This window comes from Calonectris borealis, chromosome 7, assembly GCF_964195595.1.
Source record: "Calonectris borealis chromosome 7, bCalBor7.hap1.2, whole genome shotgun sequence".
Classification (NCBI taxonomy): Eukaryota; Metazoa; Chordata; class Aves; order Procellariiformes; family Procellariidae; genus Calonectris; species Calonectris borealis.
The window spans coordinates 26,427,992-26,453,198 of NC_134318.1; the positions used below are offsets into that span (position 1 = coordinate 26,427,992).

The 25,207-nt window shown below is 39.3% G+C and overlaps 2 protein-coding genes across 12 annotated transcripts in view; one reads left to right on the forward strand and one right to left on the reverse strand.

Moving 5' to 3' along the window:
* The window catches only part of IDE (insulin degrading enzyme), a 144,275-nt gene extending 121,069 nt beyond the window's left edge, over positions 1–23,206 (forward strand). For 8 of the 10 annotated variants that reach the window (XM_075154752.1, XM_075154753.1, XM_075154745.1 and 5 more), the window contains one exon: positions 1–23,206. In XM_075154752.1, the coding sequence (XP_075010853.1) occupies positions 1–96 (96 nt within the window). In that variant the 3' untranslated portion in view covers positions 97–23,206. The other 2 variants (XR_012674303.1, XR_012674304.1) reach the window with 2 other exon arrangements.
* Positions 8,573–25,207, reverse strand: part of MARCHF5 (membrane associated ring-CH-type finger 5) — a 46,951-nt gene continuing 30,316 nt past the window's right edge. For both annotated transcript variants that reach the window (XM_075154761.1, XM_075154762.1), the window contains exon 6: positions 8,573–24,701. In XM_075154761.1, coding sequence (XP_075010862.1) covers positions 24,585–24,701 — 117 coding nt within the window. In that variant the 3' untranslated portion in view covers positions 8,573–24,584. The remainder of the gene's footprint in view (positions 24,702–25,207) is intronic.

Consider the following 25,207-nt stretch of genomic DNA (forward strand, 5'->3'; position numbering starts at 1 on the left):
CCAAGTGTGATTGAAAATATGACAGAATTCAAGCGCAGTCTGCCACTCTTTCCACTGGTGAAACCACATATCAATTTCATGGCTGCAAAACTGTGAAGAACCCCAATGGATGAAGAAATGCAAATGATCAGTACTGACATGGTTTCAGGGGACTTCATGATGAACAAAATTATTAAAGATCATTAGGATAAATGGTTCTGTCTGTTATGAAAGTCCCGAATTCCTTCTTGGTTCATTTGACATTAGCTGTGTGTTAGGGATAGAGAGTATATAAAAATCAGTTGTGGTCATGTGTCATTTATATTACAGACAACCTGTTGAAAACCAAAATCAACTGAAACAATAATAATAAAAAACTTGTAGATGCAGTATATTTTTAAAATGGAATATCCCTTCAAATTTTCATTTTGATAAAATAACCCTCCAGAGCAAACAAAATTGCTTCAAATATCCTTGTTACACCTGAAAAACACCATTTAGCATCCCAGTAATTATCTTATTGGGGGCTGGAGGGGGTGAGAAAAGTAGGTTCTTTCTGGGATGGGGTCAACAATTTTTCTTAAAAATAGAGACTTTCACATTTTTTTGAAGTGATGTGTTGAATGGTACTTTTTTAATTGATCCTTAATGCAACAAACATATTTTCTATTTAAGTTTTATGAAGACGGGGGGGGAGGAAATTTGACAACACAGTAGTAAGTGAGAGAATTGTCTTAATGAGAATAATTGAAGATACAGGCATGATTTTAATCTTTCTATACAAATCTGGGGACATTTTATATTAAAACTAGTAAAATGCTGGAAACGCTTCAATAGTGCATCTTATTTTTGTTATCAGTTGTCCCAGTCTCTTGATACTGTCAACATCCTGTTCAGTTTCTCAGTGTTACTGTGAATTGTTTCCATTTGGTATATAAAATATTTTATTTGGTGTCATTTTTTGTTGCGCATGTGCTGGTGGAGAACTCGGTCTGTTTTGCCCCATTTGTTATGTTAGGTCTCAGTCCAGCAAAGTACTTATTAGCACAAATAACTTCAAGCACGCGTTAGTTCTTGACTCAAGAATAGGTGAATGTCAAATATGAGCCCTGTAATGCATCAGATACATCATTGTTCTGATACATGTGTGTGGGTCCTTGTCCTTCAGGAAGGCGTTTGGGACAGTGCAGTACAGGGTTAGCGGTACTGCTATAGCACAGGGTGTGGTTCAGGTTACATCACAAAATGTTTGTTCCTACTTCTGTTAAGAAGGCTGCATAAAACCCAGAAGGCTCAAGAATTATGCTGATACACTATATGTGTGTGTATATATATATTCCATAACTTAGTAAAATGGTAAAACAATATATGGTGTCTAATCTTCACCAAGTTTACTGACTTCTGCAGAGTGGTCTTGTGCCTGGGACAGCCTCCAAATAGAAAAAGGTAAGGGAGCATCTTACTAATTACGAAGTTCTCCTACTGTTTAATGCATAAAATTGATTGTAATTATTCAGATAGGATGGAGTATGCAAAGCACTGAATAAAAAAAGCACTGATAAAAAATCTGCTCATCAGGGGTGTTACTGAGAGTTTGGTTCTTATTAAAAGAACCTGAAGCTAAGGCCCTGATGTGACATGCATGTTGTCATACGTCAGAATCCTGATACAGTCGACAGAGCTGTTCTTGTCTTGAATCAATGTTCTTTCTTACACTGGCTCTGAAGCCACATTAAATGAATGCTTGACAGGGTAAGGGCCTTAAGTTGTGTTTATCTGAGAGTCTCTTCTAAATGAATAAATATAGTATATTTAAAAGCTGTTTGGAAGGTTAACAGTACATGTTTCAGCATCTTTTTAATAAATTTCATGATAGTTTGTGATGTAACCTGTTGCTAAGGAAGGCCACTAGCGTTTTTTTTGCAGCCTGAGGAGAAAAAAAATTAAACATAGCGTAAGCAAAACCAGTAAAGGTGTCTCTCTTCACCACATTTTTCATGGATCCTGCACATAAAATGGGCTTTTTACCCTCTTGCCACTCTTTACCACTTTTGTTTATAGTTTTCCTTTAGTAAAAGTATTTGTATTATATATATTAAAAGTTTTGACAACATATTATAAAAATATATTTTTTGGAATTTAGTATTTAAACATACCACTCTTACGGTGAATAAAATGAAATGCCTTCTATCGTGTGTAAAAATAAAGAGATATATATATTCATGGAAGTACTATCAACTCTTAATTTTAACAAATTATATAAATAAATTGGAATAGCAGTGTATTTAACACAAGCTCACAAATCATGTTTTCCAGAGGAAAAAATGTAGAATTTCAGAGTTCTGTGATTGGATGTGGAAACCCATGTAGTTTTCCAGCAACTCTCAATTGCTTTTAAGTGTTCTCCAGCATTTTACAGTTTCTGAGTTTGATATAGCAGTAAATTTTGATAAACTCAGGCATACTAACGGGTTCATTTTAATGGATCCAAAGCTGCAGTGTCTACAAGCAATAAAAAACTACCTAGAATACACTGTAATTCAATTTTAGTGCTGGTTAATTAGTTTATGTAAGAAACCATAAATTATTATTACATAACTGTAATTTTTGCAAGTGCTATTTTAAGCAGTTGATGTGGAATTGGGTGCATGTGACACAGCCAGTATGACAGAGTGCTAGAGTTATTCTGTTTACAATAAACAATCTGAATTTAATGTTTGGAGTTCTTAATTTGTTTCCTTTTAATTTTTTGCATACTAGTAATGTTACATCTATCAGTCTGTGCATGTTTTTTATTATATGTTAATTGTGATTTTCTGCTATCCAGTTGCCTGGACTAGTTAGGCTGAATAGCGTTGCTGGAGAAGTGTTCCCAGTCACTTCTAGGGAAATTTCAGAGGGCTTCCTCATGTGGCATCCCACACTTTTTAGGTAGATCCACCTCTGTTGCTCTCTGAGTGTATGAAAACTTAATAATATATAGATAGAAATATTTGCACAAGACAGGATTTTAATTATCAAATCTGAAATTGTAAATTCAGAGCATCGCTGCAGCCAGACTGAATCGTGCCTAGTGCAACTTTACAGTGTTGCTTTTGAGAAATTACTTTCCCTGGTCATTTTCTTTGTTTTATGCACACCAAAAGATTACATTTAGAAAGGTTAGGAGTAAGTGTGATTGTTAGAACAATAAATAGTGTCAATTCTGAATTCTGACAGCGTAAAGATACAAGTCAGCACGCACTTCTGCTGTTCTCGTGGGGCTCCTTGAAGTAATGTCTGGCAGTTAGCAATGTTAAAAGAGGCAGGTTTTGTCCTTGGCATTGGGAAGAGTGGTTGGTACTCTCAGCAGAGAAATAAAATGTCTGCAACCCACCTGGAAAATTATTTGTCCCCAGCCTCGGGGCTCTCTTTCTCCACTCCCAGTTGTTAGGGATTGGTGTAAATCTTGACTCATTGGCTTTATTGTCTTTTGCAAAAAATCAAGCTATCCAAGTTTACTTCAATTATTACTGTTAGCCATAAAAAAAAAATGCTTGAGCTTTTTCTGAATATTGTTTTAAGCGCTTTGACGTGAACTGCCCTTTTTGATAATGTGTTCCACAGTGTAATCATGATGTGTGGAGAAAGCATCACATACCTCTTTAACTTCATTTATTTTTTCCTAGCTCTTGTTTTAACACAAGGTCAGCAGAATTTTAGTCTACCTTCTCTCTACTATTTAACTGGTTAGTATGCTTTTGCTATAGCTCCACTGTAAAGTGAAAAATTGTTATCTTCTATACCTTTCTTCATACGTGTTTTCCATGTTTCTTCAATAGCTGACCGTTGAACTGATATGGTCATCTACAATGATGCCTGGGTCCTTCCCTTGAGCTGATACCTAATTTGATATTCAAATTAACTCTGAAATACTTTGTTTTCAAGTCAGTTTTTAATATTGTTGCTGCATGCTGCACGATACAAGGCACCTCTGCGCTATTTTAAAGGAAGAAGAGATCAGAAACTCTGGCACCTTTCTTACCTTTCATGTAAATTCAAAAGAAGCCTGACCTATATAGGTTCTGCTGAAAGGCTTTTATTTGAAACATTTCAGAGTCTCCTTACCATTCAAAGAATATACTCATAACTTAAGTATGTGCTGTTGCTGGAATATAACGCTAATAGTATGTGAAATCTGTATTGCAATTCAAAGGAAGAAAATGTGTGTGAGGCCAAAGGCCTAGCAGAATGGGAAATGTCACAGTTAAACCAACTTATTTGAACTCAAACATCTAAACAGAATTTAAGATTGAAAATATTTATGGCTTCTTAAATTAGTATTTCTAAGCCACCCCAACGCTGTTAAGTAAAAGTGCAGCATTAAAGGATGTAGGCACCACACTGCTGAGCATTTGCCACTGTTAACTTTTAGGACTCCCTCTTCAGTGATGCAGTGCAAAATTCTGAAATACATTTCTTGACTGTTTGTGCAATGGGTGAGGGAAGATGCACCGCTCCCAGTGGACTTCAGGTTACTGTTGCACTGAGCGAGGAAGTGACTAGGCTTAGCCAGTGGGAAACTCTGCTGAGGGGCATCCAAGTTTAAATCCTGCATCTTTCTGAGGATTTGCCACCACCTTACTTGTGTATTAGACGTGCTTCCTTCTGCTTCAGATTTCCATTAGAGTTTTCACTGCCTGCTCGGCTTCCCTTTCAAGAAGGGGAGCAAGGAATCGTGGTACTTATCTAGCGACTGCCAAAGATATGTAAACTTTTTTGGAGCAGCAGCTGGAACTCAGGACCCCCTCCCAGCCCTCCCCTCCACCCAGACGCAGAACTGGGTGTCCCGGGGTACCTGTCGGCTCGTACATGCACACGCTCTGGTGGTGAACGCTTACTCTACAAAATTAGAACAGGTTCAACAGAAGGTAACGAGGAGGTCCCCAACCTACATTACTAACCTCCTGGAAAGTGGGAAAAATTCTAGTAGATGGACATGAAGTTGATTTTTTCGGTAACTTGCACTAACCACTGAATTAGAAGAACATGCTTTTTATGTGAAGTCTGTTGTAAAGGATGAGCTCCTGTGATGGGAGAGAGAGAGGACGACCTGCTTGTGAGTTCCAGGGAGACGTAGGAGATCAATACTAATGCATTTTATGTGTTAAGGCTGAGTCGTTTCAGATCATGCACAAAAATGGGATTCTGGGAAATCAAATATAGAAAAGTGGGTGTGTACAAATGTTAGTGAAAGCTGGGACTGGGCTTTGAAGATCTAAATTTTGGATGTGATGCCTTTTAGTGGACAGGAGTCTTAAAAATTTGCTGTATAGCTATTAAAGTGGTGCACTTGGTGAGACAATGTTGGAACTGGTTTAAAACACCAGAAAGGTGTAAACATTGCGCTGTAGTAGTGCTCAAAAATGGTTCGCTTGGTATTTTTCAAACTTTCCGACTTGCTTCGGAATGAAGTAAGTTTAGCAGGACAGGTTTCAACCCAAATGATTATTTGCGCGTGTGTGTAAAAGCCAGGGAAGTTCACAACAGATTAGTGCCCATCAGTGCTCTGGAGTCAGTAAGCTGTCAAACAGTTCAACTTTTCCCCACTTTATCTTTTTGTCATTATAGTAACTTTTAGCCTGCTAATACTTGTGTGTTCCAAGCCTTCTGCAGTACCGGGGGGAAAAAAAGTGTTTGGTATGACCACTTACTGCAAATGAAGTTCTGTGTTTCGACTGAGAGATACTAGTATCATTCACTGGCACATATCTGTTAAGAGTGAAACTTCAGGAATCGGGGAAACAAAAATCCATGTAGGTAATTCTCCTGTTCACAGATTTGATTAATACTCATTTCCAGATAAAATTGTAGGAAGAGAAAGAAATTGTGACAATTCTGCAGCATTAAGTGTATTTTAGGAACACAGGAATCTGTACGTATAACTGGATCTGGCATCTCCACAAGCTGATTGTTTAGTTCTGGGAATACTCTTTGTGTCATCTTTAAAGGCAGAGACGTCCGCTGTTCATCTCGCATAGCGTCATGTCTCTCTGACCAAGGGGAGGTGACAAGATGCTCCCATTGTCCCATCAGCCAAAACTATCATTGATGTCCCTTTAGCACTGGCATGTTCCGGGTGTGGGCTGCATGTGTGTCCTAGGATATTTTTTTTCTGTGATTAGAACTTATCTTCTAATCATGGCAAGCTTTATCCATAAAATCAAAAAAGATGGCATCTACAGTATGCCTAAGCCTGGAGAGCCACACCACACTGCTGCTGAAGCTCAGCAAAGTGGGAGATTTAAGCAAGTAGAACTATTTCAGAAATAATTTGAAAACAGGTGCTACTCAACTGCAGCAGGAGACTGATCTGCTGTTGTATGCACAATATGATTTTATTGCTGTGAATAATCTAATAAAAATGTACCTTATGCAGCCTTTTCCTGGAAGTAGGCATATTTAAGAGTGGAATAGCGTGTAGGCTCTGTGTAGCTTGAAGAATGCATATACAAAGAATGCTTGTAGTTTGGATTTTCCACATGAATTTAAATGTCAGTGATCATTAGTTTAAAGATGTTATGAATGTGAAAATACAAAAGATTGTATTAAGCTCAATGTATACAAAATTTAAGTGTGAGCTGGGGTGCTTGCCTATACTATGAGCCACTTAATAAAAGTAATGTTGAAATGGAAGATAATGCATATAAGTTGAAAGCAAGTAGTTGCATGCCATTTTGCACTTCTTGTCTGATAATCATGTCTATCTGTCATGTCATTGTGTATAAATTATAAATTCCTGTGAAAAAGGGTCATGTGTAATGTCTGTAAACTACCAATGCACAACTGTGGCGCTGTATAGCTAACAATATGTATTAGGGTTTTTTAAATGTTGAATTGAGGAATTAAGAGCAAATACAAGACCTTATTTTCAGGACAACTTGCAATGTCTGAACAGTCTAAGTTTCTTTGAGCTTTGAAAGCAATAGAATGAAAGTAGCAGAATCTCTCATTAATTTTATTAGCTCTACCAAACCGACACAAAAAAGGCAGTTGAGATTAATTAACAACTAAATACTTAAGCTGGCCTGACAACTGGAGTATATTGATAGCCCTAGATTACAAAATATGTGTATCTTAGCAATGGTTTTGGCATAAACTGACTAGTCATTTAAAATAATCTTAAATACTGTTGGAATAGCTTAATAGTCCTGGAAGTCTTGTAACATTCACGTTTTCTTTATTTTGAGATCCAGATATAGGGTCTCTGTCTTCTATGTATAGAAATAAACAGAGTCCTATAGTTTCATAGCTTGTTGGACTGAGCTTTAATTTGGCGATGGTGTTACAGAGATCTTCTGTAACAGAGATCTGTTACAAAGATGCCAGAGGAGCTGCCTTGCTATTCCCCAGGAGTTACCATACACCATGCAAGCAAAAAGATAAACTTAAACCCCAAGATTATGTATATCTACATTTGTGGAGTTTGCATTTGCAATGTAATTAAGCTAAAGTAAATAATATTCCTTCTCAAAACTGTGTGGAAAGATTCAATATATCTGGTTGTCCAGCAGCTCAGGAAGAGGTAATTGTTCAGAAAATGGACTGCAACACAAAATCAAAATCAAGTGTAGATTTTTGTGTATGATGAAATAAGACTGTAAGGGATAGCACAATCAGTGAGCTTAAACTATTTTACTTATTCTGTTGGTAATTTCTGGTTCATTGAACATGCAGAGGCACCCTCATAAGTGATACCAGAAAGGTACTGGCAACAACGTGCACAGTCCTGGTAGACCGGTACTGCAGGAGAGAGATTGCACAATTTGGAAAGGTGTAATGGGAATGGATAGCACTACAGTATCCACAGACCAACAGCAGCCTTCGATATAAAAAGCTGAGTTTGTAATGTTTCTTCCTGGTCCTGAAAGTATGAATGGCTGAAGGTATCGGGGGATGAGGGCGATCCTGTCTTTGTTGGCCCCTTGCAATCTCGGATGCCTTGGGGAAGCAGTAAGGTTCTGTTCTTGGGCAGTAGCTGCATCAAATCAACTCTCCTTACTCAACAGGTCTTTCCTTTGGTTCGACTTAATATTAAACGTTACTACCTTTTCCTTGTCAGAAAGAAAGTTTAATTGTATCTCCTGTTTTGCAGTATTTACAGTGCGCTAATTAGTGCTATTTCTAACCAGTTACCTGTGCCTCCAGGTAATGGCTATGCATATGTATTTGAAATTACCTAGTCACATCTAGTCCCTCATCTTTGGAATGAACAACGAAACTGGGAGTTTTATTTATGGTGGTGCAGGAGAATGAAAGACCTGAGGGTTGATTTTTTTGGTCCCTTATTGAGTCTTTAAAGCTGGCACTTACCAAAAGATTTTTTGACCTGGAAACTCAAGTAGAAGTGACTTAATTGACAGTAAATATTGAACTCTGTAGTGCCATTTTTACAGTAATAAATGTAAAAGTAGGATTGTGTGCTTATTTTGCAGAAGAATGTTTCCAGTCATGTATATTCAATAATTACTTCCTACAGTTTGAGCAGGTTGGGGTAAGGGAAGACCAGGAAAGGAAGAATTTCTTGTTTGGGGTTTTTTTTTTTTTTAATAGGTTTTCTTATCTGTTTCAAAGTTTAAAGAAAATCTGCTATGCAAGAAAAGAAATCAAATTTCATAGCTTCATTTGTAGAAAGTGTCAAGTTTTTTAAACAGGTATATTTTAATTTTTTTAATGTAAAGTTTAATTTTTATGCTTGGAAAACAGCATATACTTCAGAATAAAAATGTCAGCTTAAAAGATTCACCATGAAACAAGAAGTTTTTGTGGTATCTTTCCTTCACACTGTAATTAAAATTCTTCTTGGTGCTATCCAACGCGTGCTGTTATTACCTACCACAAGGAGAAGAGTTGTGCATCTCATCTTTATGCATGAAAAGGATTTTCTTCGTTCCACAGAGGAAAATCGTGCTTGTACGATTCTGCAGATGAACATATAAAGAGAACTTGAAATGCTTAATCGGAGAAAATAAATCACTTTTAAATTGCAGAAATGGTCCAGATGTGTATTTTATAAGGAGCAAGACTCCGCGAGGGCTTTATCTTCACAAGTTTCGCATCGTTAGGTGTCCTGTGTCCTAGAACCGACCGCTTGTCAAAGGCTTTCCAAGCCGGCGACGCCTGCAGGGTTGGCTCCGGGGCTCCCTTCTCGCCGCCCTCACCCGGAGGGGGCCCGGCGGCGGCGGCTCCGTTCCTCACCCGGAGGGGGCGGTGGCGGGGAACGGAGCCGCCGCCGCCGGGCGCGGAGCCACAGTCCGCTGCGGCGGGGAGGTGCCGCCGAGCTGAGGCGCCGTGAGGCGGTGAGAGGGGCCAGGCCTGTGCCGGGAGTGGGCGGGCGCCGGGACGGTTGCGGGTGGAGAGGGGGCTCGGTGAGGTGATAGAGAATGGCGGGCGGGGAGCCTGTGTCCCGTATGAGAGCCGGGGCCGGGGGACGCCGCTTGCCCTGCTGCCGCGGGAGCTGGGGATACGCTGGGCAAGATGGCGGCGCCGGAGCCGGACGGGCAGCCGGGCGTCTGCCAGCCGTGAGGTGCCGCAGGCTCCGCTTTATCTCACAGCCGCCTCTTTTTTTTAGGGGGTAGGGGGTGTCCGTGAATTAGCAGGGGCTTAATTTGCAGCAGCATCGAGCGCAGCAAGTGGAGCTGAGGCTTTGCCGTGCATTGAACGTCAGACTGATGCAGTGCCCATCACTCTGAGGAAAAAAATTACATGTATCAGGTCTTGGGCATCATGAGTGAGATTATCTAAATTCGTCAGCACTGCAGACCCCCGCGCTGCCCCCGGCGCTTCCCACCCAGACCTGGGGAAGGTTGTACTTGTGGCGTGCTTGACGCTGTAACAACGGGCACCACAGGGAATCTCAGGAAAACAGCAGCAATTTTGCCTTCGGAGCAAGTTTCAAACAGAGTGGCTTGCAGGGGCCTGTGGAAAAGAGTGAATGATCACATCACAGCCAGATCCTTTCATAAAGGAGGGCAGAAATAAGGTTGCGCAGGCCACGGTGGTTCTGGTTTTTCCTACCATTTGGCATCATGGGGGGCTTGGCAGTGAAGTGCTCGTAGCACAGACTTGGGGGTGCAATTGCCAAATGTTCAAACAAAAGAAAAGGGAAACTGAAGCAGAGGGGAGCAGCTTTAATTATGTGTTACCTTAGTGACATGGATACGCGTTATCTCATGAGCGAGAGCCACGGGGTCCGTCACGTGCTGGATGTGCCAGTGGTGAGGACGTGTGTGTCTGCGCGATAAGCCCACGTCCCTGGCATTTCCAGGTGCTGGAAAGCAGCAAAGGAGCTGAGGCACGCACTCTGCTCCAGCCTCCGAGGGTGACGGACCTCCGTGTCTTCTTCCCGACCATCCCCTCCCTTCCCTGTCTCTGGTTCCACATCCTTTCTCCCTGGCCAGTCTCAGTCCTCATCTCACCCATTTGTCACCTGCCTCCTTCATCCCAATCTGTGATCCACTGCACCCCGCACCCGGAGCCCTTCTGCGGCTCCCAGACTCTGTGTCCCAGATTAACGCCCACAATCTCTTACCCATTTTTTCTCAATGACTACTCAGTTCCCAACGTCCTTGTCCTTCATTCACTACAGCTGTTGCTGAATCCACATTTTATCTTTTGCCTCTGAATAGGATAGGCTAAGCAGGAAAGTCATTGAGAGCCCTGGAGGACAGGCTTTCTGCTTTCAGGTCCAGCTATACAGCACTGCAGGTAGCGGTAAGTGGCCAAGACCCATTTCTCTTAACGTGCCCCTTAGACGAAAAACCCTTGGGAAATTCCAGTTCAGTTTCATCAAATCCCAACTGAGCAGCTTCAACCTTCAAATTTTCAAGGTGTTTGGGAAGATTCTTCTTACAAGTCACAAAAGCCACCACCTCAACCACCAATCTGAAGTCCTCCCTACCACCTAATTTCCAATTCCCTGCTTCAAACTTTGAGACTGTCAAAGACCTGCCACAATTTCTCATGAAGTGACCAAACTATCACAGAAGAACTCCTCGATAGTTACTCACTGCGCGCCACATAGCTTGGTGTTTGAAGTTTGACAAGGTTCTTAGCAATTGGAAACACGGTCTTCTTAAAGGAAACATCAGGTGACCTGGTGGCAGTAGCAGCCTTCCTGTGTCAGGTGGGAGTGGAGGAGGAAGAAACATTTCCTTGCAGAGCTCTGTAAGTTAAGGGTGACTTGGCCTTGAATAGACAGGATCCTGCACATTCATCTCCCAAAACTAACAGTCTCCCCTTGTGCTAATAGTCTCCCCTTGTCTCTAGACTTTCTAGTCTGGGGGAGCTCTGTGTACACGAAGGTATGTGCAGGCACATGAGTGCTGCGGAAAGAAGAGCAATGTGAGCCTTCACTACAGAGCACAAGAAGAGAAATTGCTTGGCAGCAGTAGGTAACACTCATTAACCGCATACTTTGCACAGTGAATGAAGAACAGAATTACACAGCAATACGGGAATTGTCTGCCCCTTTCTCTGTTCTTTGCCATGCAGCAGGAGCTTGCTTTTCCCCTGACTCAGGCTCACCGCTGGGTGTGAGCATCCTTGGGCTGTACCTGGCTGCGGTGGCTCGCTAATACATCTGCTTGGAAGAGATGCCTGGTTTGCACATTGAAAGGATAAACTGCTTATCCTGTTTTCTGTAATTCTGTCACAGAGAGCAAAAGCTCGTCTGACTGGTTTAACTTAAGGGTAAATACAAGGCAATGTGGTTGAAGGAGATAGAAAATGGAGAAGGGACTCTGAATCAGCTGATTTGTATCTAAAGGCTTTATTCTGCTTGCTCTGTCTTTCTAAAAATAATTTTTTTCTGGTTTGAAGAAATAAGCTATAAATGATACCCTGGCAAGAAGTGCATAAAATCTGACAGATGAATAAATTGTATTCTCCAGAGCTGTAAGCTTGAAAAGAACATTGCAGAGATAATGCATGTTCTTGGCTTGAGAGAAGTCCTGTCCATTAGAAATATACTCCTCTGAAGATTGATCTGAACTTTTGAGCTTTCAGTTGAATAATTGCTCTGTGAGATTTGAAATATTTTGAATTATTTAATTTCCCATTCACCGAAATTGAGTAACATTGCAGTTGGTGATTTAAAATGTTGTTGAATTAATTATGACATTTTGTTAAATTCCCTTTGGTCTTTCCTTTGTCAGTTTTTTATTTCAAAGACCTCAGCTAATGCAGAAAGCGTGTCACCCCAATACGGAGGACAGATGAGTCAGAGATTTGTCAGCTTCAACGGCCTTAGACCTACTTATGCCTACTAACTACCGTGATGCAAGTCTGAAGTGATGTTACTTGCATATTAAAGAGCAAAACTCGGAAAGCTAAAGCTTCCTTGCTAAGCTCTGTTCTTCTCACCCCCCTCTGACTTGCACTCCTGCTGCCCGACATGCTCCAAGCAGAATGGGTGCCACCAGCCCCTACCCCTTCCGGCAGGACCCACCACGTGAGCTCAAGTGCAGCATTTTTGGTCAAAGCTGGTTTAAATATTGATGCCTCAGACCACGGGCAACATAAACGCCTATGATCTGCCTCATCTCCAAACTGCAAACGAAACATGCTATCCATAGAAAAGAAGAAAGGCCTGCAGCCATGAGTTAGAGAATATATGATGGGAAAGGAAATTAAACCCTTGCTGATGATAGACCTGTCAAAGCCTTTTAGGTTGCGGCATGTTGGTCTGTAACATTTCAAATTTCCGCTGAAGGCAACTTTCCCCCTTGACTGTATCCTATAGCTTATTTTTGTGTAATCCCTCCAATTTTATTTTTCTCTGGCATAATTCATGGCAAGCTATTTATGGGACTAGAATAACTGTCAGCTTGGAGAAGTGACACAGTTCCTTCGGTATACAATGTGGGTTAGAAGGCTGTTAGAAGGTTGCTGTCCCAAAATGGATAGCGGTATACCTGTACATGAAAGGAGAAAAGGTTTGTTTCTTACTCCAGTTTCTTGCAATGAGTAGTCTAAGTTTAATTTCAGGATTCTGTATTCTCTTTCTGTTTTAGCTATGCTATGTTGTATACTAACATCATCAATACACTAAACATGCTCTTTCTTACTTGGATTTCCTATGCCTAATGTTATAGTTGATGGTTATTTTTAGATTATGAGAGAGTTATTGCTGTCATATAAATCCCCCTGAGACACTGGTTTTCATTTAAAAGGGCAAGTGCATTTGTTTTGTCTGCACTTCACTGCATGGGAGCAAAATTTATTTCAGACAAACGGTTCTTGCATATTTTTATATATCCTTTTATATGCTGTTCATTAACTTGAAACATCTTTCAATGAGAGAGCAAATCAATAGGCTAAACAGTAATTATCTCCCACAAATCACCTATCCTTGATAGAATAAGGCATATTTACAATTTCTTCACCACTGTTTGGTAGCAACCACTTCATGATAAAACAGAATGCTGGTCTTATGAGGTACAATCCAAAGAGAAGTCGTTATCTAAACAGGACTTCAAGAGCACGACATGAAATTTTTAAACAAAATGAAAAGTGAATTTATATTTTGGGCTTAGGAAAAAAGGTGAAAGCTGGAACTGAGAACAATTATAAACCTCTACTGAAAAAATCAGCGCGTGCTCATCACCTTGATGCTTGCAAGCAGATTCAAAAAAATCTCCGCTCAACAGCAGGTGCCCACGTGAAGGAAAAAAGCAATCTTCCCCTAGGATTCAGTCCTCAGTCTAACCACCACCTGCTGTTTTTTGAGAGAGGAGTTATCCCTGGAACACTGCATTTGCATTGTGTCTGCTAACGTCAAGGCTTAGCACAGGACAAAAACATCATGAATTTAGCAGAAGTACCAATTCAGATAAGTACAGGCTCAGCTGTTGCTAAATTGGCAATTATAACTAGATAGTCTCTGCTCCCCCGCCATCATCATTGTCGGCGCTGGAAGTTTTGTCTCAGTTCAGTGAGTATCCTATTTTGTAAGCTCTCATTTGTCTTCTGTTTGACAGCTTACAGTGATTTTGTCTAGCTGTACTGATGAACTGCTGTCAATGGAAAAAGCACCAACCACCAGAGGCAAACGAGAAGGATTAGCCAAAATCTACAATTCTTGCAGTTGGAAAATGGGGAGATTAACTATAAAAGGACTGAACCAGAATATGAGATCAGATCATCGTCTCAAATACTCCATGTGTTCAGGATTGCAAATCCACATCCAACTGTCTTTATCTCTTTAAAAGTAACTTTTCAGCACAACCTTAACTACTGGCAGGAGCAGCAGAAGCAGGAAAAAGAAAACACAGTGCTGGCAAGTCCCAGCATTTTACCTGCTGGGAGCCTAGATCTGCTTTCAGATAATGCAGAATTTTAGAATTCCAGCATCTGCTCTAGGCTTAGATTGCAACCACAGCTGTGATAAGGAGGGATGATCTTATTCTAGACATGATATGAAATCTGTATCTTTTTTCTGCCAAGCAGTTGGTATGGTTCCAGAATCCTGCCACAATACTCTCATTTGTATCTTTTGTTATTTTGCAGGCTCTGAGGCTAACCTGGCCACTGTAAAGCTGTTGCACTGTGGTCTGTCAGCATTTTGGTGTCAGAGCCTTAAAATGCACCACTAAAGATAGAGGATTTTTAAATAAAAATATTGTACCTGCTGGGGAAAAAAAGTGCATGAAGCTTGCTCAATAGAGCAGATTAGTCTCAACCCCATCCTCACTTGAAGCAAGTAAGAGCTAACTCAGCTATCTGCGTTTAGGATGTGCTTTCACTGCAGAGTGATGGCAAAGGGCACCCTGTGCCCTTTATGCCTTTGACTCTACTGCGTCATTCGTGGGCCTTTCCTATGCCCTAGAAGAACTGGACTTGCCTTCCCTCCCAGTGGAAGAGAGGTACTATTCTGCCAGCCTGGCTCCAGTACAAAGTACTGGACTTTCAGGTCAGCCCAAAGCTTTGTACTTGCCTAGTGCCCCAAGAACGGACCTTTGGTGCAGGTATGCAACAAGCTGGCACCATCTCAGGTGTGCAGGTCCATTTTTTGTATGTATCATTACATAAAAGGGAAAGAGGGTCTCAGCCCAGCTCTGAGTTTTCTCCCAGCAGTCCTTATACCTATCCTGCTGCTTGAGCTGGGAGCAGGTTACGCTGCTGCCTGGATGAGCTGTTAGCAGCAAGTGGTGGTCAGGCCCCAGGACAGGGGCATCTGCTGTGGACTGCAGGTGCTTCCTGTGGAGGCAACTGAGCCTAAAGGCAGGAGCAACAGGGTCTCACCCAAAAGAATCCCACTAGGATCCAGCAATCATGTGGAAAGTAGGAATGGGCAAGGTGCAGTACAATTTGAAGTATCAGGTGGCATATCCATGGCTTATTCTGTCACAAAGTTCCTCCGTGTGCATCTGCTCATCCAGCAAAGACCATACCTGAGCTGTGTAACTGCACCTTGAACCAGCTGAAATTTAATCTGCAAGAACATCCAGCTGTGACAAACTTGTCAAATATGCTCGAGAAACCCCACTCCTCCATTGGGATTGACAGTTTATGTTGTCAAGTGCTTGCTTTGTTTCTATCGATGGAAAACGGAATTTGTTTATAGGACTTCTGGGACTGAAAAATCAGATTCTGCAGGTAAAAGTGACCCTGCAGTCACTGCCTCACACTTCATCCCTCACACTTCAAAAAGGCAGATTTTGTTTTGTGTGTGTGCATGGGGGGGTGGTATAAACTGATTAGATGTTTCCTTTTTTAATGCTAATATATTTTAAAAGACAAAATGAACTATATGAACTACTCAAGACACAGCACCAAGTTCACTTGTTAATAGTACTAGAATTTAACTTCATTGTGCACTCTCCCCATCCTTCTGCTTCCTTACCGATCGGACAGGGAATATTAACTCATGTTACTGTATTTTGATGGTGATACTGTTCAGTTCCTCGGCAAGTCAGTTAGTAAAGAAAGAGACTTGACTTTCAAAAAAGGGTTGTTACAGAGAAAAGATCTTTTGAAGCCATCTAATTACATCTCAAAAATGCAATAATAAGGAAAGAATCTGCTTTGGGAATACAGGAAATGTTAGGATGCAAAAATACACCACTCACTTTTGGAGTCTGCTTGCCATGTGCCATATAATTGTGGTGCATATTTGATTTATCCTAATTATATTTCAGTATATTTATTTGCTTTCTGACTGGAGCAGAACTGCCACATACTGAATTCAGCTTGCTAATGCCTTTTGTGCCTTTCCTGTGGTGCATGGTATCACAAGCCTTGTTCTTTTAAAAACAGAATAGAACCAAAACAAAACGAAAAAACCACCATCCAAGCTGCACATCATGGCTGATGTATAAATACTCAGTTTCTTATGGTCACACTCATATGTATGCAAACGTGTTTTAACATTGGCTCAGTGGCTGCCATTCGTAAGAATAGAAGTTAGGTGCAAGAAAAGGATTACATGGCTTCCCAGATGATGATTATGCAGCTGCCAAAAGGGATGAATTCAAGTCTTATGCAATGCTTTTAAAAACACTTTGTTAATTTGCTCCTGAGGAATATCCAGATGCAACTGATTACCCTGTAATGAGGCTCCTAAAGCTGACCATCCTACAGGCTTTTGAAGGTGTCCAGTTTATTATACAGAATGATTTGTTTTGACTTTCTTTAAACTCTTCATATGTGGATGCCATAAATGGTTGTATTCCTCAATGATGAGACACTCTTAAATGAAGTTTACGGGATTTAATTAACATGGTAACAAGGACAAATAGGATAACTATGGAAGACGCATTCTGCTTGTCAGTTGCAGGTTTGCAAATAATTACTTATATAACATCTGAATACCAGCTGCAACAAATAAGGCTTTTGGCCACCATTTTGACAGTAAGAAGCTAGTAAAGTTAGTTAATACATGTATCTCACGCACTTTTGGGAGGTGTCTGCAGTATTGTTTCCCATTCTGACAACCTCCTATAATCACACTACCTGCAATTACAGTTTTCCATGCAGGGATTTTTCCCTATCTTGGTACTTAGTTAAAAAGACTGAAGCACAGAGAGCTCAGTGCTGCAAGCTGCACGGTATTGACGTTTGCAGAGGATGTACTCGAGATTTGTGCTTGGCCAAGAAAGGCCCCATGATGCTCAGATTTTTGAGGACACAAGATGATCCCTGACATCTGGGGCAATTTCCATGGTGTGTTACTGGAATAGTCTCTAAAATGTCTCCACAGATTCCACTAGTAAAGCTGTTTTATATTTTTCTTGGTATTAATCTGTAGATTAGGACAAAATATAATAATGACTCTACTGTTTAAGTGTTATATAAAAGGATTCCAAGACATAGTGTATGTGATTTAGCTCAGCAAGAATGGAAATGCTTTGAGCAGGAGCTGCTGAGAGGAGTGTTATGGACTGTCTGTGATCACCTACTCCGACTCTATCCAAAATAGCTTAAGACCTGAAGGCTCAGGAAATACACATACATTTTCTGTCATTTGGCACAGAAGTAGCTACATGTAGATGTTATAAATGTATTTAAAAAAAATAAATGAGTCTCACCAGAAGAGCTTTCACTTTTGAGCCCCTTTAGAAAGAAAAATAGAACAACTCTGTTCATAAAGAATCTAGAGCTGAACAAAGAAATGCAAGCACCCATACTTTTGGAATCACTTGTGAATTTACTCCTTAGGTTAGTTTGCATTTTCATTCCTCTTTGAAATGAGAAGGAAAAAGAAGCCTAGTTACCGGCAAGATGGTATGCAACTTAAATACATATCACAATTCTCTGTCTGCGATAGGATACGGCGCTTGGTAATGCGGGAAGGTTAGTTGCATTGCATGGTATTTAATTTATGCTAAGTGGAAAGCACTTTCATTTTTATAGTACCTTGAAATTTAACAATGCTCTGGGGTAGAGAACCCTGCAGTTAAAAGATACCATTGCTTTTTCAAAAGAAACCACTGACAGTACAAAAAGCCACTGCTTTGCATTTAAAAGGTACCAAAGAATTTAAGAAAAAACTGAAACCTTTGTTTAATGAAGTTCAGACCGAATTATCCTTATAGGTTAGCAACAATTTTCTATGCCCCTCTCAGCAGTCAAAAGAATTGCTATTTTATTGGTTATGAGAAATCCCACTAGCCATGCATAGCTTGGTAGTGAGGAAATTTGGTCCAAGTTTGAGATTCAGTATGTCAAAATGGCATTTTCTTCTACCTCTGAAATGATCTTCAATTAAGTTTTTATTCCTTCAATCCCCCCCCCAAAGGCTTTCATCATGTAACTTGCGCTCCGTAGAGCTTCTGCAATGCTTCTCATCCAGAGGGAGTTATTATAATGTTATGTATATTTAACCAACATCTGTCTTGGATTAAAAGAAAATATAAAAATCCCCAAAGCTGAAGTGCAAATATACTGAAGAAGCAGGACCTTCCTCCTGCTCTGTGGTCTTGTTGTTTGAAACAGAGTAATACAAGAAGCTCATGCAAAAGTAATGCTGCGAACTATTACTAGGAACAAACTCAGAATTACCCATGGAATCTTAACCTAGAACTATGCAAGGGAGGTAAGGTGGCAGAGATTTTCTTCTATCAAGTTAGTCAAACACTTCTGAACCAGCTACCATTTTGCTGTAGGAAAAAAACAAAAACCACTCAATTTTCATCAAAATAAAAACATTTTTGATTCTGTGCTATCTTATGTATGCTATCTTCTGTGCATGAGAAGTGTCTGGAAAATTGGTAGGGGGAGGCTCTTGCAGAGGTAGTGAGTAGGGATATTGGCTCCTTGTAATGATTCATGGCAAAGAAATGACAATTACTGTATGTCTAAGGACTATTTTGTGAGTAAATACTCAGATCAGTGTGTTCCTTTATCAGCTCCCATTCACTGCAGCTAAGTGTTACTGGGTTGTAGTAAGACTGGAGGAGCAACTGACAAATACAAAATACTCAAAGCATCAAGCTGTGCATGCTGTATCAGAGTGGTCTGAAGCTAGAAATAAGTTACATAATTTATTTTTAAATAAGCATAGTACTTCCTATGGAGGCCCACTGCTTAGGCAATTGCTTTTCCATGGCTTAGTCATCCGGCATTAAATGAGGTGCCTGCAAGATATGTTTTGACAGGTGCTGCTGAGCTGTTTAGTTGAGGCAGTTTCAAGTCATGTCTGCTATTTGCTTTTAGTAGTTGTGGAATGGAATTTTTCTACTGAACTACGTACTATAGTACAACCAGAAATAACTGCTTTATGCTCACAATTCAGAGGTGCAAAAGCAATTAAATATCCAGAGCATGTGAATAACTGGCAAGAATGGACAAAGAGGCCACAGATCTTCAAACCTTCTTGAGGTATAGGGGCCATGATCTAATGGAGATAGTTCATCCCTGTTTACAGAACACTTCCCCCCCCCTCGCAGTAATATTCTCTCTATGCACATGCCTTGTGACTGTTGCCTTTCTGGAAAGTGAGCTATATTACTCAAGCTCTTGAATAAGGCCTTGAAATGAATTAATAAAGCCTACCCTGGACCTCTATGAATTAGTAAAGCAGAAAGAATTTGAATAGTTGAAATGCTGGGCAAGCTTTGGCACAAATACTTCAAGTTTTACAGCTTATTCCAATAGAGCAACCTGCTAAATGGCAATGAAGAAAGAAGTCTTGGCCTGAGTGCCTACAAGAATTGAACCAACTCATTAAGGAACACTGGCTTCTGATTTCCCCAGATTATGCTGGAATTTAGTGAAACAGATTAAAGTGAGAATCTCTCCCCAAGTCACAGCAAGTGTGTGAGACTAGTGGAAGATGATGTGCCTTTTCAGTCAACAAGGTTAGAAGATGGTAGTTCAGGTATTGAGAGGCTGTAAGGATAAGGAGGATGATGTACTGCTAGATTCAGTGGTGTACTCTGAGTACATATGAGAAGAGTACTTATTTACGGCATTAAGTTAAATATCAAGAAGTATGTGTGGTTTCTTGAAGCACCGAAGTTTTTTTCCCCCAGAAAACCCAGGTAGAAACAGTAAGAATAAATTGTCAATAACTCATGGTAATAGAAGAGTCAAAGGTCTCAGTTTAGGGAAGTGGAACTAAAAGTAAGCAAGATGGCAACAGCTGAATTCCTCAAATGTTAAAGTGAAAAGAAATTAAGCCATTTAGATTAGTGAAGAAGAAAGCAGATAATTAACACTGCACAGCCTTAATGTTTTTAGGTCATCTTAAATACTGCCTGCATCAAATTCTATTTAGTTGACAAAACTGCAAATAGAGTTGATCCTGACAGCGTGTAGTAGTCTAATAGATCAAACTGTTGCCTCAGTCCTAGCAAGAACCGTTTTCCAATATATTGATATTTACATGTACTTACTTATAGCCAAGAAAACTTTAGTACAAGTTTTTTATTTATATACACACACATAAATATACTGAATTAACAACAACTTCTGAAAATTCAGGACAAAGGCTAGTTTCCATAAACAGTTCCTCTCCCAGGCTAACACACTAGTTAACTGTCAGCCTCCTTGAAGTTTCTTTCAATCTAACAAGTGCCATCCCAGTCAAGTAGCCACGTGTCCCCATCTTTTGAGAAAAAATAGGATGAAAATTAAGGTGATGAATAACACTTAACATGCCAAAACAGAATCACTTCCATTTTAATCACTCTTCAAAACCAAAACTTACTCTCAAACTGCACAGAACTAATGAATACTCAACTACTTTTTGGGTTTGGATAGTAAGTTCTGTTTTACACTGTGTAGAGCAGAGTAGTGACTTTGCAAGGGCAAGAGGAAGAGGCCTGTTAGTGAGAAGACAACTGCTAAGACTGTTTTCCAGAATTTCCTAGCTTTTACCTATGATCTTATCTCATGCTTTCCTCTATCAACCCCCACCCCAGCATGCTTTAAAAAAACAAAACAACAACCAACAAAAAAACCAAACACAAACCAAAACCAACAACCAAAAACCACATCAACACAAGTTTCAGCAGCAGTTGCCTACTAGAAAAGAATTCCAAAACCAGACTTGTTAGTGAAACTGGCATTTGTACTTTAAAAATGGGAAGCAGGAACTGTTAGCACAGCGTTTCTTATGAGAACAGATAACATGACTGTACTCAGTGATGTGTTAAACAAATTTGATTCTTCAAAAAAGACGACCTGAATAGAAAGTGGCATGGACATAAACATTAAACACATGGTTCCAAAAGCAAGATTACTGATGCAACAGTAAATGATCCATGACCTCTGTAGTTCTACTTCTCCCACCCAGTTCTCTCCATCAGTAAAAAACTGATGCAAACAAAGAGACATACTTGTCTGTGGTTATTCTAAAAAGCAGCTAGTAAAAAGCTGCTCCAAACACCCTCAAACACCTACTCCATAAACTTGTCCAAGTTCCACAGTATGCATTTAAAAAAGGGGAATCCTCACAGCTGCCACAATAAACATTATGCAGCTGAAATCCTAGTAACAATTGTGTCCTCAATTAAAATACATAATTCTGACTGTAGTCACAATACCTAAGCATATCTTTTCTTTCAAGAACAGAATTACTCTAAGTGCTGGAGAGGCCTTAAATAGCTACAGGGTTGGATCCTTCTCTGAGAGCCAAGGGAGACAGCTAACTTTTGAGAAAACTGCAGATGAGGAGGGAACTAATATACTTCAACTCATGCAAATTGTTACGAAGAAAAGCATTTGCAGGGGAAAGAGGATGAAGGAAAGAACCACCATTCAAAGAAAAAAAAGTGAAAAGTATAGCAGGGTTCCATCTAAGTCTAAGAGTTTAAGATAGGAGGGGAGAGAGAAGGGGCAAAGCATCTATGTATTTACGTAATGACAGCTCAGATAATTTGTGCCTTTACATTGATGTAATGGAAGGCTAAGAGAAACCAAGCTACAGATAAGAAAGTACCCTGAGAAATGCTAGATAACATTTCATATTCCTTGGTGTGAAAGTAATGGGACATAAATTAGCCATTAGTGAAAAAAGAAAGAATACTTCCTACAGCCAGGATTATCTTTCTCAATGAAGAGGGAACAGCGTATTCCCCAAATAAATGCTGCACATCAGCCGACCCAGAGGTATGTAGTAACTTCCAATCCCAGTTCTGTATTACCAGAAGTTGTTCATTGCAACAATTCTTTTGCTTTAAATGTTTGAGAAATGCATTCCCCTACATCGTTTATTGATCACTAGAGAGGAGGGGGGAAAAAAAAAAGAAATGTAAATGTAAGTTTAAAGTCTTATAGTGATTCTTCCTCCATCCCCAAGACATTTCTTTAGGCTATCAACTTAAAATTAATTATATAAATCCTTAGATATGCATTAAACAAAACACATTTTTAATTCAGAAGTTTTGCTACAGGCTTTTGTTCAACTGACAAAATACACTAGGGAGTGTAAAAAATATTTATTCAACCTAATTCAATGCAACTATAATTTGCAATACTTAAAAACAAGATTTACAACAGAGTAATGACCTTTTGCTACTCAGGTGAAATAATTTTATAATCCATACAGTATTTTTATAATTGTATTTTTACAATAGCTTTAACTTCCAGAGGAGACAACGAGCTTTCCCATGGAACAAGGTTCAAACCCACTAATTTGCATCATTCAATTCTTCATGAGACTTTAAAAAACAGTAATAAATTGGTTGGAAATCTATACAGTGAAGACCACTGAAAAGCTGTTTTCTCGAAATGAGGAATTCTGTAAGAAATACATATTATATTGTTTCAAGACTATCATACAGAAAGCAGCAACTTTCACAGGTTGCTACTCTATATTTAGAGTTTTTATATAAAAGTGAGCCCACTAAGACAAATATAATCAGCAGACTTAGAAGATTATAGTAATTCTTCAGTTAAAGCAAGAACCTCAGAAGTATCTGATATTAATTGAATGTATAATTTTCAATACCTGTATAGTTTTTGAATACTAGTTGGTCATTATATACACTTTTGTACAGTTCTAAAATATTACATCTCAGTAATTAAGATAAACATACTATAGAAAAGGTACCATATTTTGAATTTCTCTAACATACATTATTGCAGTCAAATATGAAGTCCATTCTGCATTTACTTCATTTCTGGTGAAAAGAAATATTTACTTATGAATACTTCCACTAACAGATTTTATTTAAACCTTTTCCCATGCATTTAACATACTAATATGAACAACAAAAAAAAACCCCAGCTTTGAAAAAAACAAATTGTTGTTAAGAAAAAACTTCAAGCACTAAATCTAGGTTAGGTCTTGTATGAGTATTAAATGGCCATATTATGTTTGTCAAAATTTAACTTCACAAAACAGTTAATTTCTGTTGAAATTAAGTTTATAAATACATCAAATAACTGAAGTGCTAATGTCTCCCTCAGCTGGCTACTTTGAACATATTGTAACAGTAAAGCTTACTGTATAAATAAACTCAGTTTATTACACATTTAAGATTTATCCTTTAGTCCTTTACAGAATGGAGCCAGGTAGTCTGAAGAGTGTCTAGCCTGCTGGTATGTACCATGCTCAGATTAGGTACCCCAAGTGTAGTGTCACCCCCTTCCAGCCGATCCTTCCACTAGAGCTGGTACAGGCAGAAAAGAGCCTAGTCCTGGTACAGAGCTGAGGCATGCACCCAGGTCTGGAAGTTTAGAAGGGTGCCCTAATCTGTCAGTTTAAATGTAGCTTTAGTGTCCAATGTCGTTTCCTCACACTTCTACCGCTCTTTGTAATTTTATGGATATTTACATAATCAAAAGGAACGTGAAAACTAAACAAGTGCTCTAATACTTAACTACAAAATAAGCAACTGAAATTTACTTCCCCCCATGTAATTATTGTACTGTGGAGGAAAAAATGCTATCCAGCACCAGTTACAAAACAGTAAAAGAGCCATGAGAAAATAACACTAGGCACTGCAGAACATACAACAGGGCAGTAAAAATTATCAGTAATAAAATAAGTCACCTGGAAGCCATGCTAATTTCAACACCTAGTACTTAGGTGGCTAAAGCTGACACACGAGGCCTGTAGAGAGTGATCTATCTTCTCCTTTCTCTGGCCAGTCATTTGAGTATTTTACACTCCCTGTTTGATACCAGCAAAAACCAGAGAAATCTTTATTGACTGATGTCCCCCAATTACTTCTCCTTGGTAACGACTGACATTTCCTTTTTAAAAAAAATTCCCTTCACTGTGTGAAATGCTGAACTGGATGATAGCATGGGTATGAAAACACATATAGAAGAGGCATTTGGATATAGCCTACATTAACTACAAAATTTAAAATGTTCTTGTTCTGTAGTTGATGCTTTTTTTTCTCCATTCAGCATATTGGCTCAAAGAAAATAATTCAGACGCCTGTTGCCCAACAGAAATACCCAAAAATAATGAAAGCCAAGTCACATTCTTAGGTTCAGTGGTTGCTGAAAGGATTTACCCTGCCACAAGACAGTGCTTTATTATATTTAAAGAAAAAAAAAAATAGGAGCAGCAACTTATCACAATTCTCCACTACTGTGCAATAATGATGGAACCAATACAACATGGAAACCTGTTAGATGAGACTGTATGCCATCTGGAGATCACAGCCTTATGCTCCTTCTTGCTCAGGATAATTTAAAATTTTGCGGTGAGCTTGGCGCAAATATTGCTGCTGTTTGAAGTAAACCTTAAAAGCTCCTTTTATAGCAACAAAAGCAATTCCACCCTGAAATAGAAAGATATTTTGAAAACCTGCACACTTCAGTGTCATACCATTGCAAATGTTCTTCTTAAAAATTTCTGGTCAAAGATTTATTTTCCAATCATATAGCATTCTCTTTTGAAGTTTAGCTAATTAGGACAATTCTAAATGAGTATCTCAAAGTTTTCTGTCACAATGCACTATTACAGAGGTTAGTGTTACTTAAAGGGATTACATACTGGATCTATAAAACCTTTTGAAAGCTTTTATTTGCTCAGAAGTCTGACAAATATTTTAAAAACATCAAAATACATCCTATTTAAAGAAAAAAGTAAAATGTAGATATGTATCTGCTTTTCTCTCTTCTCTGAATATATACTATACACGACACAAGGCATAATACTAATTACTATTCTATAATCACTGTGAAAGAGTCCACTTGCCAAAAAGTGAGATAAAATCTATTTTTTGTAAAACAAACTTTTTTTTCAGAATGTTTATCTCAAGTCCTCAATGTAAGAAGAGACACT